At 38.7% G+C, this 17277-nt stretch overlaps 2 protein-coding genes across 16 annotated transcripts in view; both read right to left on the reverse strand.

Annotated features, from left to right (window-relative positions):
• Nucleotides 1-441: 441 nt before the first annotated feature.
• On the reverse strand, nucleotides 442-10530 carry LOC114355563 (intraflagellar transport protein 81 homolog). The gene is made up of 11 exons (XM_028308494.1): nucleotides 10243-10530; nucleotides 9203-9408; nucleotides 6262-6449; nucleotides 5726-5847; nucleotides 5307-5438; nucleotides 4869-5000; nucleotides 3891-4091; nucleotides 1862-1981; nucleotides 1596-1769; nucleotides 1132-1518; nucleotides 442-884 (listed from the first exon to the last, which is right to left on the reverse strand). The coding sequence occupies exons 1-11, from the start codon at nucleotides 10387-10389 to the stop codon at nucleotides 717-719; spliced, it is 1977 nt and encodes a 658-aa protein (XP_028164295.1). The 5' UTR covers nucleotides 10390-10530; the 3' UTR covers nucleotides 442-716.
• Nucleotides 10531-12498: 1968 nt separating this feature from the next.
• milt (trafficking kinesin-binding protein milt) overlaps nucleotides 12499-17277 on the reverse strand; it is a 45133-nt gene continuing 40354 nt past the window's right edge. For all 15 annotated transcript variants that reach the window (XM_028308482.1, XM_028308479.1, XM_028308493.1 and 12 more), the window contains 4 exons: nucleotides 16759-16909; nucleotides 16191-16319; nucleotides 15121-15413; nucleotides 12499-14719 (listed from right to left, as the gene is read on the reverse strand). In XM_028308482.1, the coding sequence (XP_028164283.1) occupies nucleotides 14418-14719; nucleotides 15121-15413; nucleotides 16191-16319; nucleotides 16759-16909 (875 nt within the window). In that variant the 3' untranslated portion in view covers nucleotides 12499-14417. The remainder of the gene's footprint in view (nucleotides 14720-15120; nucleotides 15414-16190; nucleotides 16320-16758; nucleotides 16910-17277) is intronic.

Below are 17277 nucleotides of genomic sequence, written 5' to 3' on the forward strand. Positions count from 1 at the left end.
AAGTGTGCAAAACAGCTGACTAAAATTAAATATTCTTTTAACTTCCACGAATCCCATTATAATGATAATGAAAAACTCTAAAGTAGGTAATTTAATTTGAGGCAACAATAGAATCTTTTAATATTCATCACTCTCCTTTTTCTTTTTCCGAAGTAAAGTGAGCCTGATTATGATAAACATCCCATAACGTTACCTCAATACTTTGCATTCTTATTTAACTTTCCCCGTTCTGTTCTGACCCATTTTAATACCCGGGTAAAGTTTTAAAAGTTCCCAAAGAGATATTGTGGACGAAAGTACAAAGGGTAGGGATTAAATAAAGACCATTTTTACATAATATCTACTGAATTTTATTCGGGGGATGCTGAAAACCGTTACATATTTATTGCCAATACCAATACAGTTTGGTTTGGTGTTGCAATGTGAGAAAAATAAAATAAATAATGATGAGGATAATGTATTGATAGATGGCGTTAATCATTAGTGAAGAATAGTGCCGACTACTTACGAAGTTTCTTATTACGCTTTTCTAATGTACTTATTACAGCAGAAGGAAGCTGAAAACTAGATTCATATCAATAAATAGATTGAGGCTTTTAATTGGTTTAATTTCAAGATATCACCAATCTTAAGGCAGAATCTACGACTGATATAGAATCGAGTTCTGAACCTTGTTTCGTAATACGGACCTTAGTACCTATGTAATAATGTAGAGTTTAGGTAAGCGTGAGCATTTGTGAATGCTGAGTGATGTGCATGTGTCCTTGCCGCGCGGCGGGCTCGGTGCGCGCGCGCATCTTGCAGCGAAGCAGCTGCAGAGTGTTCTCCCACAGCTTGGTTTGCTCCTCCACCACGCCCTGGCGGGAACTTATCGCTCGTTGTTCCTATAAGGACAAGTAAAGGCTTTTGTTTGAATAGGGTGTAAACAGCAAAACACACTGAAGCGGTGGGGACCTGCGGAAAGCGATTTTATGCGCCACCTCACTACAGCTAGTTTCTGAGTGGCATGCATGACGCATGAAACTCGAATAATACAAAATTTCCCACGTTCAGAACTCTACGTGACTCTACAGTGTGTTTTGCACTGTAATTAGTTTAAAAAAAAAAGAAAAATTAAGTCACTGACTGTACCTCTTCCAAATTCTTTACTATTTGTTCCATATCAGCCACTTTTTTCTTCAGCGCTTCAATTCTGGATGGTTTTCGCGGCGATTGCATTGAATTTTTCATTTCAAGCATTACAACTTCTTGTAGACTCTCCGCTTTTGTTATTTTTTGCCGTAAGTTTTTCCATTCGTCCTCTTTACTGTTCAATTGGTCGGTCAACTCTTTTACTTTGTTTTTAAGTGGTTCCATTTGCGAAGTTATGTTTATCGACGTCGCTTCGTATACTCGTTTCTTCTGTTCATACTGTTGTTGTACAGTTTGAAATTCTTCTTTTATGGGTTTTATTTTGTCTGCCAACGGTTGAATCTCCTGACGGACCTGTGACAGCTTTTGGGCAGTTTGCGCTACCAGCTACAAGGAATTGTATTATGTAGATTATTTATATACTTCATTTGAAACAAAAGACATCATAATCAAAATAAATTTACCTGCGACAAGTCATGCAATGATTTCTTGGCCAAATCATCCGTTTTATTTTGGTCCTTTTCCATCGCTTCATCATCGTCAATTTTTAACTTTTTGTGATTCACCAGTGCCATTTCGACAGTTGGATCGGCTGCGCTAATTATGTTTAGGGTTCTCGTTAAAATCCCCGTCTCAACCTGCGCAGATAGAACAGGTGGTAGTGTTAATATCGTTCACAAATTGAGATAAATGAGGATCCTCGGGCAGCTATTATAAATCAAGGGCTCACCTTGAACGTAGAAAGATTGGCTCGTTGCCTTTTGTACACTGTGCTCTTGGTGCGCAGTGAATTGACGTATTTCTTCAATTCTTCTCCACGAAGCACCGTATCGCCGAGTAACTGCCTCACCTTTACAACGATAAAATACTCGTTTAAGTTAACTTTATTGCACCTTATTAATTTTTTAACTACAGGCATAGCGAATAACTGAGTAGGTTCCTGTATGCCGAGACAGCTCTGTTACTTTACATGTCACTTCTCCGACACTGCTACACTGTCAATACTTGCATGTAGAATACTTATACAAATAAACTCTTATTAATGCGAAAGTATTCTTATCTATATTATTTAATAGCTGATAAAATATGTTAATAAGAAAAAACAGACGCAAAATGGTATTGGTTATTTAGCTGAATCTGAAATACGATCGGTATTAAATGTACAGCTGAATTTCGATAAGCCTAATCAAAGTATTTTTTCATAAATCTCAAAGGCGCATTACCGCAGTCAGTCAAATCTCAAAGCTGTGACGTAAGAAGCGATTATTCGAGATGAGAAAATGTTTTATCGACGACCGATCAGCCGATTACCGCGCGGTAGACCCCAAAAGACAAGCTAGCTATAGATTTCAATTAACTCGCACAATCAGAACTGAGCTTAAACCACTTGAAATTTTCATTGATTAAATATAACCCGAATCGAAAACGAATTATGAACCTATCTCATATTAATAGCATCCGCACTACCATTTATATAATTGATTGCTCTAATATGAAAACAATATTTTATTTATTCAAGCCATTCAAAAACATTGAATCTCAATTTGAAATTGGGTTAAGTTAGTATTGCTACATACAATAATTTGTCCTGCGACGCTGCGAGTGTGATAAAAATTAGATTTTTTCAAGATATTATAATAAATGTTAATAGTCACAAACGGCACAAGTTTCAGCTAAGTATAAGTTTCAAATTAACAATAGTGAATGCCTCCTTGTCACGAATAAATACATCTGAAGATGTTTTAATTGTAAGCGGATAAATAATTTGAGCTGTAAAAATCTAAAGGCAATTTCGATTGTTGCGGCTGTCGCTGCTTGGTGCCTGTAGAACTCGACATTGACCTACTTCGCAAGAGTTTGAATACCTATTCATATGCGCTTTTTAATTGCATTGAATAGGCTAAGAAATGGCTTTTCCTTCTCATTGGTTTCAGTTTTTCAGTTTTCAGCATTCTTAATTGAAATGTTATACCGATTTGAAATCACACGGTAACAAGATTTTCAGTTAGGTTTCAGAGAGTGATCGCACTCTCATTCTTGTCACCTGATCACAGCTGCTTGATAACTGCATGCTGCAAGCTTGCCTCCATATAGCAGCAATATAGCAGTATTGAAATTGTATTGACATGATTTCACCTGCGACGGCAAATCAGACAGCGGCTCATACTGAAAGAGAACCTAGTAGCAGGATTCTAGATCAAACTGATAGGTAAATACATTCGGCATCAAATAAATCGCACCTCCCGCAACAAGCACTTCTCAAACGTATGCATCCCCACTTCCCACCAACATTGGTTCCATTTGAAAGCCTAGTTCTAAGCTTCATTTTAAAGGAAACATTTTTACCCCACAAATGTGTTTTCAGAAGGATCCAGAGTCACTTCTTCAAAAAATAGGTAGTTACGCTTAAGCCAACTTTTATGGCTATAAAACTATTAAATTGGGATTAATCGCTATCCATCTGTTAAAAAGGACACGTAAGATCATTATTTAGTTTTATAACAACAAAAAATGATCTAATTGATCCCAGAGGTGAGCCCCAAGTGAAGCCTTTATCAATTCACATTTACCTGGTACCTGTTAATTGTTTATAAAAAATTAAATGTGTTTTTCTTTAAGTTTATTTATTGGGCTTTCAAATAACACCAATATTGTTGGGGCACCATGATTGTGTCAGAAGAAAATCTTTAGAGTTCGCGTCGCGGAAGGTGCGATTTATTTGATGTTGAGTATATTTAAGACATTGTTTTCAATCTTACCTGCGACTGCAGATCTGCCAGTGTAGCCTCATACTCCTTCAAGCTAGCAGCCAGCTCGTGCACCCGCGCAGCACTCGCGTCCTTATTGCGTCGGATCACGGCTGCTTGTTGCCTGAACGGCGCCAGCTTGTCTTCCTGGGGGCCGCTGGAAGCCAGGCGGCGCTGCACCAGCTGCTCCAATTCACCGTTCACTACTGCTATCTGGGATTTCCAAATATTATGATATTAACACCTATCTGATTGTGAACGCAAAGTTTTTATACCACATCATTAAATTTTATCATCATCATCATCTCAGCCATAGGACGTCAACTGCTGAAAATAGGCCTCCCTCAATGCTTTCCATCATTTTATCACTCTTTGTACCTATATTATAATTTTCGTATAAGTAAAATTGACACTTCCTAAAACGTAACAAACATGACATTGTTTCAGTATCTAACATAACTACTTAACGTGTAAAATGTAAATACTGAAATAGGTGCATACTGCATACCTAGTCAAAAATATGAGTAAAGAATGAAAGAGAATAAGTTAAGAAGCATCATTATGTGTGTTCTTAGCAACATGGGTCTTGTTATTTCTAAAACAATGGGGATGTTGCCTGGGTCAAAAAGCAAGAGTTTTAATTAGTCCGTCAGTTAACTTATCAAAAAATACTCTACACGTATTATTCACTTTTTCAAACTAAGGAAAATTTAAAGAGATAACGCGCCCCAAAGTTCATAAGAAGAGGCCCGTGACGTCAACGCTTGCTTAAAAATGCCGCACGTTGTGACGTCGTGCGCAACTTCAACGCACCATAACTATGTAATTATTTGTTAGATTGACAAATAAAAATATACGTGTCCAATATTTTTTGATATTAAACATTACGGACTAAAAAAATTTTTTTAGGCAACTAGCCTATTCTTAGTACATTTGCTCACGAAAACTGCATAAAAATAAAGTTCAAAATACGAAGATGTAAAGTCTAACCTTGTCTTGCACTAACACTAAGTCGGACCGAGTGAGATGTTTCTCCGTGGCAATGTTCTGCATAATGCTCAGTTCTTTCTGAAGGTTGCCAGTTTCCTGTGGCAATTTTTCCTTTACAAGGTAACTATTTAACTGAAAGAAAGAATAACAAATAATGTGCAGACGTGACTGTAATAATTCCAGTGGAAAATGCTACACGATCCTCATCTTATTCAAGAAAATGTTTTTAACTCGCACAAAACAGAATTCTAAAACATTCTGTAACAAAATATAAGCAGAAAAGTCAGTTTAATTTTCAAAGCAATTAATATAAAATCCTGTAAGATAATGATTAGAGGACCGATAAATAATATTCTCTCATTAAAAGAAGACTCGATATCATTTACAATCAAATTATGTTTCCGATAGCAATTTAAAAAAATATTGGGGGATGTATACCTGAACCTCCTCTTTCAAATGCTTAATGACGTCATTAACTGTCTTCGGAGCCGCGCTCTGTCCGTGGATTACGTTCAGATATCTTTTTAGCTGATCTGATGCAATTTTTAACTGTGATTGCTGGGTTTCATACTGGAATAATTTAACAGGATAGTCAAATGAACCGCTTCATTAAAAATTAAAAGGTCGTATTCACACAAAGAGACGATATTACCAACCCGACTGTTAAGTGATTTTGGAAAAATTAGCCTACCATCTACATGATTCTCGGCACTTAAGCGTTAAAATAAAAATAGAGATCGATATCGTATCGAGATATTGTCGTACAGCAAAACATCGATGTTACGAAAGATATACCAAGTACATCACTCACTAGCAAAACAATCCTTTATTACACGCTAAAACATGAGCGCAGTCACCTGATTTTCCAGTTCCTTTGTTTTTTCCTGCTGCATTCTTAAACTTCTGCTTGTGTTGAGTAGTTCGTCCTTATTGCTTATATCGACTAAGTTCACTTGCACGTTTTCTAATCTCTTAATAACTGGAACAACCAACAAAGACACATAATATCTAGTCCTGCCTGATATACCAGCTTGCTATGTCGAAAATGGTGAAAAATCCCTGTTTTACTTATTTGGTCGCTTTATTCTTATTCACAAAAAGTTCGCATTTTTTTCTTATTAAATAAAGAAAATCGTGTATTATTTGGAGGTATTTACGGCTGAAAACAACTTCCTTCTAACCATTTACTTATGTATTATGAACAAATAAATACCGATTTATATAACAATATACGAGTGTTCATACTTACAGATTATTAAGTATTTTTATTATGTAGAGACAATTTCAGTTCATGTTAAAGGGTTAAGCAATTAATATTAATGAAATATGAGCCAGCAAATTGTTCGGGAAATGGGAATTGTTTCGTAGCGTACTGCGTATCCCGGACACTCACCAATATCTCTCTCGACCGCCATTTCTTTTATGTCATTAATAATTTCAGACGAGTTTTCCTTTTGTAGTAACCTCGTTCTTTTGTGGACCTCCTTGAACTCATCCATAAGGTTATGATACAAATCCAACATGTCCTGGATAGTATTATTCTGCGCCACATCAGTAGGGATGTCAGGAATCTTCAGATACCTAAGGAATTACACGTAATATGTAATATTACAAGGTATCACTTTATTATTAAGGATTACGTCGTCATTTGTAATAGGATATGTTTCTAAGACTCTGTGAATGTGTACCAACAGCAACGAAAATAAAAATGAAATAATGTTAACCAATATCAGATCTGTAGGCTACGAACTGCCTTCAATAATGAAACTTACACAGAAAAAGTATAAAATCTCAAAGGTTTACCTATTTTAAACTTTTTTTCCGTGACAACATTCAGTTGGTAATTTACCTACTCATTTACCTATTTGTATTTAGTGGATGTAAAAGCCGTAACAAATGGAGAGAAGACGGAATAATTAAACATTATACCTGCCACTTACTAGCGCGCCGGTAACTAATTATACAACGGTAGCTAATTAGTTCACATACACAATGCCTTCCGATTCCGGTAGGTACTCAATCAATGACAACAGTCGTATTATGTGTACACAGAGTCACAGTATAAACATACCTGCATAGAGAGAAGTATACATTGTTTAAAAATAAAATAGATACTAATATTGATTAATTTATTTTAAGGTTTTCGCGTCTTTTAATACCCAATAAAGCAGATTTTGCGATTTCATATTTTTTTATACTTAATCCATTATGTGAATAGCTTTTATTAAATTGATATAAAGTAACACATCGGATATACAATTCAAATGAACACAAGCCGGATTTAAGTGATAGGTTTTTGATTGGGACTCATTTGTCTAAAAAAACCCTTTTGAAAACGTTGAATACCTACTCATCAATCAATTTGGCTTTTAAAATGGGAAAATGATGAAAAGCTTTATTGTAAGGTCGTTGTACGTTTTCGGTAGGTACTTTTAGGGAGGTACCAAAAAAGGTAATAAAGTGTATGCAATGTAACGTAAGTAGTAGGTAACCATTTTATAGACATATTTAGCTACGTTTATAGTAGGATCAGCATAAACAGCAATCAAAATGTGTCATTAATAGACACGTAAATTGTTATGTAGCTTGATTGAACAAACAAAATTAGCTAACGATGTTGTAAATAGAAACAATTGCGCACCAAAGCGCTGATAATGCCGCTTCTAACGGTACGTCCACATGTGATCAAGGAACGTCGAAATAAACGTGCACGTCACGTGCCAGCAAACCTGCCTCTCTTACTAATTTCGGCTCCGCCAATATTGTACCAACTATTTCTATTGTAATCTCCGTGCCAAGCTCATTTAATGAGATCAATAAACCGCAGTTGCGATATAAAAATAATTGTCGCTTTATTTACTAACACAGTGTCATCACCTCGGTCATGCATGCGCTTACGATTACTAAATGAAATGTTTTCGAGAAATAACTTTAGCGCGTGAATAATAGTTTGGCGTCATTGAGATGCAAAATGTTTGTAACAAGTAAATAGTCGTAGCAGATAAGTATGCCCAGAGTTGCGGCGACTCTACTTCATTCCATGAAATTGTTACAAAATGCCCACGAACGATATTTTCACTACTTAATTCACTATTTACAGGTGGTCAAGTTTATTTAGCGTTCTTCGTGAGTTCTTTTAGTGACATCATTAGCGCTCTGTCCCATACCGGATCCAAGATACGCCAGCATTAGGGGAAAGTAGTACGAGATGATCCCCTTAAGCGGGAATCGCTGTAAAATACATATTTTTCAAGGTAAACCAAAAATAAAGACGATTACTACTAGTATATTTATCTAACCAACTTTCCTTATACTCAAAACCAGAAATTAATTGAGGTTTCATTAAAATATTTCATTTTTTGCAAAACCTTACAAAGTGATCATCTTGTACACCCCTGTGGGTAAGATGATCCCCCAGGTAGGGGTAAAATGATCCCCCAGGTAGGGGTAAGATGATCCCTGTGATTATGTTCTATGATCTATTCTTTTCTGGTTATATTCCTTTCGGAGTACCTAATTGTGCGAACAAATCGTTAAAAAGTTAGAAAAGAAAAACATTTACGAATTAAATAACGAAAATAACTGATTCTTTCTTAGTAGCTGCTAAAAAGCGTTTAAATAATTGAAATGCTTTTTGGCTGGAGCTGTGTTGAATATATCACAAATAAATTCACCTGCTTCATCAACCTCTACCCCAGCACATGCTTTATGGCCCCATTTTCCACATGCATAACATTTTATCCATCCTTCACCCTTGGTATCGCTTGAAAACTTTTCTGTTCAGCACAGCCACTCAGTATCATCTCCTTCAGACTCAGGTGAGTTATATAAAGTTCTCTTTTTTTTTATTTCACTTCCCTTTACCTACTCCATTGACTTTTTTGTTTTAATTCCCAGGGATCATCTCGTACATATAGCAAGGGATCATCTTGACCCAAGTCCCACTTTTTGTTAAATATTTGCTAAAATAATCTACAAGTACGCGGCTACGTTTTTATGGCCAAAATATTAAAATTAAACATAATAGAAAGCCTAACGACAACAGTAATTACATTTAACATTGTTTGAACAAAAGTAACATAAGCTCAAAGTCATGCCTATTTTAGATCAGAAGTACATAATTTTTCTTTTTTCTCGTCAAATTCGATGTATCGCTCACGCCACCATTACGATTTGACTGAGGCGGGGATGTGTCCAGAGCTATGTTTTACCAGTGAAAGAAACTAAATGACGTTAGTGGTTTCAGCACAATCGCGAAAGATCATCTTACCCCAGGGGATCAACTCGTACTACTTTCCCCTACTCCCCTGAAAGCGAAACTACAAATAGCTTACTTGGCGAGGTAAGCAGTATTCTTCACTTGTTCCTTGTTTGTCAGCAGCCAGTGCAGCACATGGTGGATAGTTCTGGCATCACCAGCTAAGAGTTGCGCCCTGAAACGCGGCGGCTCTACGCTCGCTGGTGGCCGATACTTCACGCTGCCCAGCATTTCCAAAAGACGCACCGAGACCGTCTCGGAATCGTCTTCATTTATGTCCAACTGTGGGTAAAAATACAAAGGTCAGAAGTTTAAAAAAAATTCTTTATGCGTTTCGCCTTATGAACTTTGTGGATATAAGTCATTACCTCAGATCATAGCTATGATCTGAGGTCATTACCTACTTGTTGTCATGTCTTGTAAGTCTTGTACAAACGTAAGGGCAATTAGTTGACCCTTTTAATTAGTCAGAGTACTTTTAACAGTATCCTACTAATATCTCATATAAAAGAGACAAAGAAATCAAGAATGCGGGATCACGACCGTCCATAAACTATTTCAATATGACTACAAAAGCTACATTTTATTCACTTCATTTCGATTTAACGTGAACAGCGATGACGTTGCGACTATTCCCGACACCCGCTTTCAGCTGTAAAAGAACAAGCTTTGCAACTATGTGAAGCGAAGTGTCGACTTGCCTCTTGCGCTTTTATAAACTTTTAAGGTGCCCTTAAAATTTGCTACGCTGCTCTCTGCACACCGACGTTTTATGCAATAACAATAATACCTTTATTAAAGTTGTAAATATTATGTAAAAATAAATTGCATTTAATCTTACCCAAAGATGATTTTGAATACCTACCATAAAAACTTACTTCTTAGTAACTTCTGACCTATACAAGGTGACCCATGTTGGGGGTGTATCAAACGTAAAGGATTGATTCTACTGCTCAAATGCTTTGCCCACGAGAAGGAAGATCAATGTTTTTTTTTGGGTACCCCCAACCGGTCTCATTGTATGCTTGGTGGTCTTGTCATTAGTAAGTCTGGATGAGAAAGGTCTACTATACGTAAATAAATAAAAACTAATGTCTTATATAACAAAGTAATTACCTTTTCTCCTGCATTGAAATTAACCAGCAAGTCCACTAAAAGTTGCAGGAGTTGTTTCTCGTTCAAAGAGTCGAACTTGATCAAGTCGTAGTTCCTGCCCAAGTTAGAATTCAATTCCTTTACTATGAACTTTATTTGCTCCGTCATATTGCTTTGCTAGTTTGTAACAAAATGCTACGAACTAAACACAACGCTATTTTTATTAAATTCACTTTGTCGATTTGATTTTGTCAATTTATCAATGTTGTTTGTGTTACTTCAGTTTCCATAGTAACAAGCACACAAACACAAAAAACTTTTAAAACACAGCTGTTCTTGACTAAGGAATAAAATTATTTCTTCTTTTATAATATTTTTTTTATCCACATCGAGGAAGCTCTTGGCCTGTATCTCACCTGATGGTAAGTGACGATCAGGCCGAAGGTGGAAGCGAGCTTCACCCGGAATCCTCAACCACGGAGGAACTGGCTGTCTTAACTAACTGCCGGAACACAATGCTTTTATAGCCTGACCAGGAACATAAAAACCCTGGCATAGAGGCGCGTCAATTGCATTTGATAGTGCAACACTGAGTACAGTCGTACCTGTGTTAAATTAATAGCCTAACTTTATGTATCAGGATTCAGGATTACGGGCTAATTTGATATTTTCATAAATTAACGAAAACATATTATTATAGGTAACCTGGTTTAAATAAATTAAATGAAACTATCAATCGAGCTAGTAGGATTTATTTTATTATTCATCAATAATCAAATTCAGAACTTGAATATTCAACTGCAATGTCTGCTCATGAACGCTTCAAACTCGGTACTTCTTTCCCAATTCCATAAAATTCAACACTTACAAAGTGACAAAAATCTTTAAAATAGGTAGTTGAAACAAACCACAGCTCATTTTCATAGTGGACTGTACTATACGATAAACATGTCAGTCAATTTGACAACCTTTGTCGGAAACATTATTCAATAAAAATATTGCCGAACCCTTAGTATTTCTCTTCGACAAATACTTTAACACATTGTGAACCACTTTTCTTTCTTGACTATAAAAAGATTTTAGCAATTTAATTCACAAAATCAATTGCGCACATTTAAAATAAAGTTTGTTTACACTTTGACAGCAATAGACTGACATGCTAGGTGACATATCAATGAAGTTTTTAGTTACTGTTGCCATTAAAAGAAATTAGTACCATTCGTTTTCCGCAACATGGCGAGGGTTTTTATGTTCCTGGTCAGGCTATAACCACAGAATACATAATAGTAGCAACAGAAATTGCACTCCTTTGTGTAGGATCAGATGCCGACATTTTAACGGTAATAATAATAATGCAAAATATCCAACGCACATGGTGCATTCGAAATCGAACCTTACTACTACGCTCACAAGAGCGCATTTTTTTTGTGTTTAGAATTGATCTACGTCACCGCTCAAGCGTCAGGGTTGTATGAGCAAAGCTTAGATTAATAAAATTAATCTAATGAGCAAAGTAAAATAAATAAAAACTTAATTTTAAGAAACATTTATTGTATTTACGATTAGAAAACTTTAATCTAGTGGTGTTTGTATTTCGTACCATCTCCAAAGTACCTATTAATAAACTTCAGTGTTGCGATAATTCGAAATTGGACAAACAGTTAATGTTTTATTAGCTAAAATAATGTTTTTGCTATAGCTTTTTGCCATAAGTATTTCAAATTTATTTTAAAAAAATGCTGTTATTTTTAATTATTTAAATTACTACAATTAATTATTATTTCTAAATATACGATTTTCCATTATAAAGACGAATAACAGTGCTGTTGGAACAATAAACCTTGATTGCGACTATGATCGACCGAGCGTGTATAGATACGCGTGTGCAAACAGGCGCGTGGCGGCCCGGACTGATTTGCAACTTGAAGTTGTCGCGCGCTGTAGGTAATTATCTCGGCCGGCATAGGCGAGTGACGGAGGCCTGCTATAACGTTGTTATGGCGACAGACTTAGGTAAGATGGTGGTAGCTAGCCTGGCGGACTTAGAACAAGCCCTACCACCAACCAAACCAAACAGAATGATCTGCCCCCACTGGGAATCGAACCCGGGACCTCTGCGTCTGAAGCAGGTGGTCTTACCACTAGACCACAGAGGCGGTTAAAATTATTGTAGGATTTTGCTAAAATGCATCTATTCACCATTTCTAGAAGTTGGTGGAGACGCAAGGTGATTTATTTAATAAGGAACGGTTTTCATAATAAATAAAAGCTCATTACATTGTTCAAATAAATTATATTTCTGTTATAATACAATCATTATCATTTTGTTGTAATCGTCAATTCTCAACAAGTTGCCCTTATGACTATACCATTTGTGCCTACACTGTGATGATGGGTAAATTCAGGCAAACGCCTCTTCAACACGCAATAGATCGCCTCACAGCCTCGCAATTTGACTACAATACGCTACTATCAAGTATCTGAACAAATTCAATTCAATTGGACGAAACAAAATTGAAGCTTTACCGGGAGCTTGCACATCCATTATTTTATTATCACCGATTAGATTAGTAAACCATAGATTACAAACATAAGAAAACCATAAAGAGGAAATTACCAATGACATTTTTGGCAGAATTAAAGCTGCAATTAAAATACAGTTAGTAATGTGTACCAAACTTGCGGTAAAGCCTTAGAAGTATAACTACAGCATGAAAATAATACAATACAACAGTGTGATAAAAAAATCACACTCCCGAAATAAACATCACTGGCATAATAACTATCTAGCACCAATTTCAATAACCTATTATAAATTGAATAAATTAATGATTAAATTGATTGCTAGAATCCGGTTCCTTGGCTTTCTTATTGACCTTTTTCCTTCACAAAACTATTATGAATTTTGGAATATTTTGCTCCGTACTACTTAATCTATGGCATGCACCTTTTATGTTACTCAGACCCTACGTTAGTTAGTAACAATATTTACCGAAATTTATACAAATAACAAATCAAGAAACCTATTTTGAAATTAATATCCCTGCTACAAATGTATTATTTACATCAACTTTATGCAAATGATAGTTTATCTGGCAAACTTGAACAATTATCTATCAATACGTATTGAAAATAACAATCGACTGTTTGTCACTACAATGTAACCTTTCGATTAAACATAAATAATTTGTACTCTTCTAAATTAATGGAAAATTGATTATTTACAATGAATACACGATTTATTAATCACTAAACAACATAATCATAAGCTTGATTGATAACATATGATGAGAATTTTGATACCGATGATTTAATAAAGTTCGTTTAAAAGCGTCTACAAAACCTATTTGTTAAGTCTCACTATTTAACTAAGTAATAATAATTACAACCCTTCGAAAATTATAATACTACAGGCTGTTAAGCAACAAGGACTCTCCATCTCAAAAATCAATCGAGTCGTAAATTAAGTATCAAACAAATCGTACAATCGAAACCATTTACATAGTGGTTTTCAGCATAGAAAATAATAATATGTAAATAAATTGCAAATTAGGTGAGCGCTTGGTCCACGCGACACATCTCTCAGGGCACGATTGAAAACGTAGTTATTGAAAGTCTTCGCATCAACCGCATTAGTGATTAGTAACCATTGAGCTCTTTTGTAGGAATGTTTGAGAGAGATTAATTAAAATGCCCAATGAACTGAGTCGCCCCTTCAAATCGGATATTCTATATCCGGCGGTCAGTCGTTTAAATGCATGTGAGCAATTACTGAGAGGCGAAAAAATTAGCTACCAAAAATAAAAGAGTCAAAAGGTAATAATAAAATCACATAATCACAATTTGTAAATCTACTCAAAACGTAAAAAAAAACATCAGCTAATGGACGCTTTTGCGTCAAAAAATAAAAATAAAAGGTACCGTAGAAAAATTCCATCGGCCCAGACGACCGCCGCGAGGACGCGTCGACCCGTCGATCCCAACTCAACTACTTCAAGTCGCTCCTTACCTTTCTCATCGGAAAGAGGCCTGAGCGTGGGCGACGGTGCCCGCGGGAATAGCCCGCGGCCCGGGCCGTGGACGGCGAAACCGAAACACGGGATCGCGTTGAAAAACAAAAGCTCAGTGGACGCGCTACCACAATCACATTTTTGAACTCCCGCCGCGCAGATCGGGCGTCGAGCGATCGATCGCTTCTACAGAAGGCCCCCTTTCCGTCCGAAAAGAAGGCTGAGCGTCCCTAGGGGGGATGATCTGGCGGCGGGGCTCGCGGGGGGCGGCGCGTCGACCGTGCCGAGGTCGGCGCGGGGCCGGGGCGCGCGCCCCCGCGCCGGCCTGCGGGAGGTGCTCGGCGTGGCCTCTAGGGCTCCCTCGCCCGGGTGCGCGGGGACTCCCATGGGCGCCTCGGCCTCCCGCTCTTCGGGCGGACGCTCCGCTGGTGACCGCAGCGTCCGTTTGAGACACGTCAGCTGCTCCATTGGACTGCGATGGACGAGACCTGAATAGATACAAAAAAGGTCATTAAAACTATAACAAATACACTTACTTATCATGGCAAACAAACTAAGATAACCTAATTTCAGTGCTCTTAATTAAAGCGCCAGTTTGAAACTGATTGCGATTGCCATTGAAAGACAGCCATTATCTTTTCTAAGTAACTAGAAATTTCGAACAATTGACATTTATGGGCTGATTTTTCAATAGTCGGATAACTTTTGTCTGAAGAATAAGTTTGGCATATTGACAGTTTCAGTATCACAATATGTCAAAATGACAAGTTTTTTCTTCAGTTAAAAGATATCTGACGATTGATAAAAAATCAGCCCTAAGTCAAAGTTTGGCGTCGCACAACTTTCAAAAATTGATCAAAGCGCATCATAAATGATTCCTCAAGCTTACCTGTGTACAGAGAGCCGGGCGTCTGCAACGCCAGCGGCGCGGGCGATCCGTCCGACGCGGGCGAGGTGCCCCCAAGGTACCTGCGCCTCAGTATGGAAGTGCCGCTGGCTATTAGCGCATGGAGCGACGGCGGCGCGTCGCCGGGCCGCGGCGTGGGCGGCGGCGACGACTCCGGCGAGCCGAGCAGCGGGCTGTTGGCCGGCGTCGCGGTGGGGGTGAAGTGCGCGCGGGGGGGTGGCGGCGCGCAGAACGACTCGCGCCGAGAGAGGACGGGGGAGACGGCGGCGGATGATCTGCGGGTGAAGGCTGGTTAGTGTGTGGCTTTCGACTCGCGAAACTTAGTCTAAAAAATTTTGTCTGTAAAAAACGATCACAAACTTATAATAATAGTCATTTTCGATATGCTATTTTTCGTAGTCGACTATCGTAGTTCGTTATCTTTAGTTATCGTCTAGGCCACCGCGAAGGCGAACTATTGAATGGCCGTAGCATGGACGTAAATATCGATGGACCACCTTTCGGCGGAGCGTTACCAACGAGTACATGCGCGAGCTCCAGTCACTATCAATAGTTCAATATCCGCTACCAACTGGTCAATATGGAAATCATTGGGGGACGCCTATGTTTAGCAATGGACGCCCCATGGCCGAAATGATGATGATGATTTCAATATCTGTCGTGGTCATCACCACCATGCACGCCACGACCTTGACGTGGCCATAGCTGAAAGACATAGTAGTCGCCTTATACCTGCGCGAGGTGAGGCGCGAGCTCCAGGCGCTGCCGAGCACGCTGCTGGCCAGGCTGCTCATGCCGCTGCTGCACACGCTGCTCACGCTCGAGCTGGCCAGGCTGCCGTCGTTGGTGCAGCACGTGCTGTCATGATGACTGGAGGGTAGTCGCCTTATACCTGCGCGAGGTGAGGCGCGAGCTCCAGGCGCTGCCGAGCACGCTGCTGGCCAGGCTGCTCATGCCGCTGCTGCACACGCTGCTCACGCTCGAGCTGGCCAGGCTGCCGTCGTTGGTGCAGCACGTGCTGTCATGATGACTGGAGGGTAGTCGCCTTATACCTGCGCGAGGTGAGGCGCGAGCTCCAGGCGCTGCCGAGCACGCTGCTGGCCAGGCTGCTCATGCCGCTGCTGCACACGCTGCTCACGCTCGAGCTGGCCAGGCTGCCGTCGTTGGGATGCAGCACAGTACTGCAGATGGGAATATTACGTGGTCAAAATCTAAAGAAACTCTTTATGCTTGACTTTTCAGACCTAAACCAATGAACAAACGCTATTGGTAGCGGTCACTTTTAGCGGTTTGACCAACCGGTCAATATGGAAATCATTGGGAGAGACACGTGTTCAACAGTGGACGTCTTTTGGCTAAAATGATGAAAGCGAGCGTGTTAGGTCCTAACTTTATAATCATTGGGTGGTCCCCGCTATCGATGACTTATGAGGATAATGTAACATTTTTCCGCGAAAATACTCCATACTGAAGTACAGAAACGACAAAAATGAGTTTTTGAAGCTGGAACTACAAGAGTGTATCGTAATTATTTGACGACACAGACGCATGTCATAGAACTAAGGTGTTAGGTCACGGACACTTCAAAAATGACTTAAAAAAGAAATACTAAAAAAATACCTGTTTGTAAACGTGTAGATGTGACTCGAATGCGGTAGTCTTGGCATATCATCGTCCTCCTCAACGTCCGATAGCCGGTACATTCGGAGGCCTAGCGCTGCAGCCGACCTCGACCCGCGAACGCCTACGCCTTCCTGCTCCTCCAAAAGACCTGGCGAAACAACAACCACTCAATCACCACTGCCACTTTTAAACCAACCCATTTAGATAAACACTATCTAGACACCACACAACTAGTGCAAAGAGAAATCCAATAACAACTGCCATCGATGTGTGCTGTTGACATAATTTAAGGTAAATATTATTGAATGCAATAACAAGTTACGTGACCGATATCAGTGTTGATAAGATTGTGGAGATACATAAGCGCCAGTCTAGTCTATGCCTATGTTCTAGCAATCTTAGCTTGCACACAACTCCTTTGTTCTTGTCCTTCGTCTTTGTTAACGCTTACTAGGCAAACGCAGTGTATAATGATACTTATCCAACCGTATTGTTCTATTGAACGTGTATTAACAA

Source organism: Ostrinia furnacalis, unplaced genomic scaffold (assembly GCF_004193835.3).
Source record: "Ostrinia furnacalis isolate ACB-3 unplaced genomic scaffold, ASM419383v2 OfSCF2419, whole genome shotgun sequence".
Taxonomy (NCBI): Eukaryota; Metazoa; Arthropoda; class Insecta; order Lepidoptera; family Crambidae; genus Ostrinia; species Ostrinia furnacalis.

Coding starts and splice junctions, on each gene's coding strand:
- LOC114355563 (XM_028308494.1), bottom strand. CDS start 10,389: ATGACGGAGCAAATAAAGTTCATAGTAAAGGAATTGAATTCTAACTTG. Junction 9,409..10,242: donor ATTTCAATGCAGGAGAAAAG/GTAATTACTTTG, acceptor TTTTACCCACAG/TTGGACATAAATGAAGACGA. Junction 5,439..5,725: donor CAAAGGAACTGGAAAATCAG/GTGACTGCGCTC, acceptor AAATTATTCCAG/TATGAAACCCAGCAATCACA.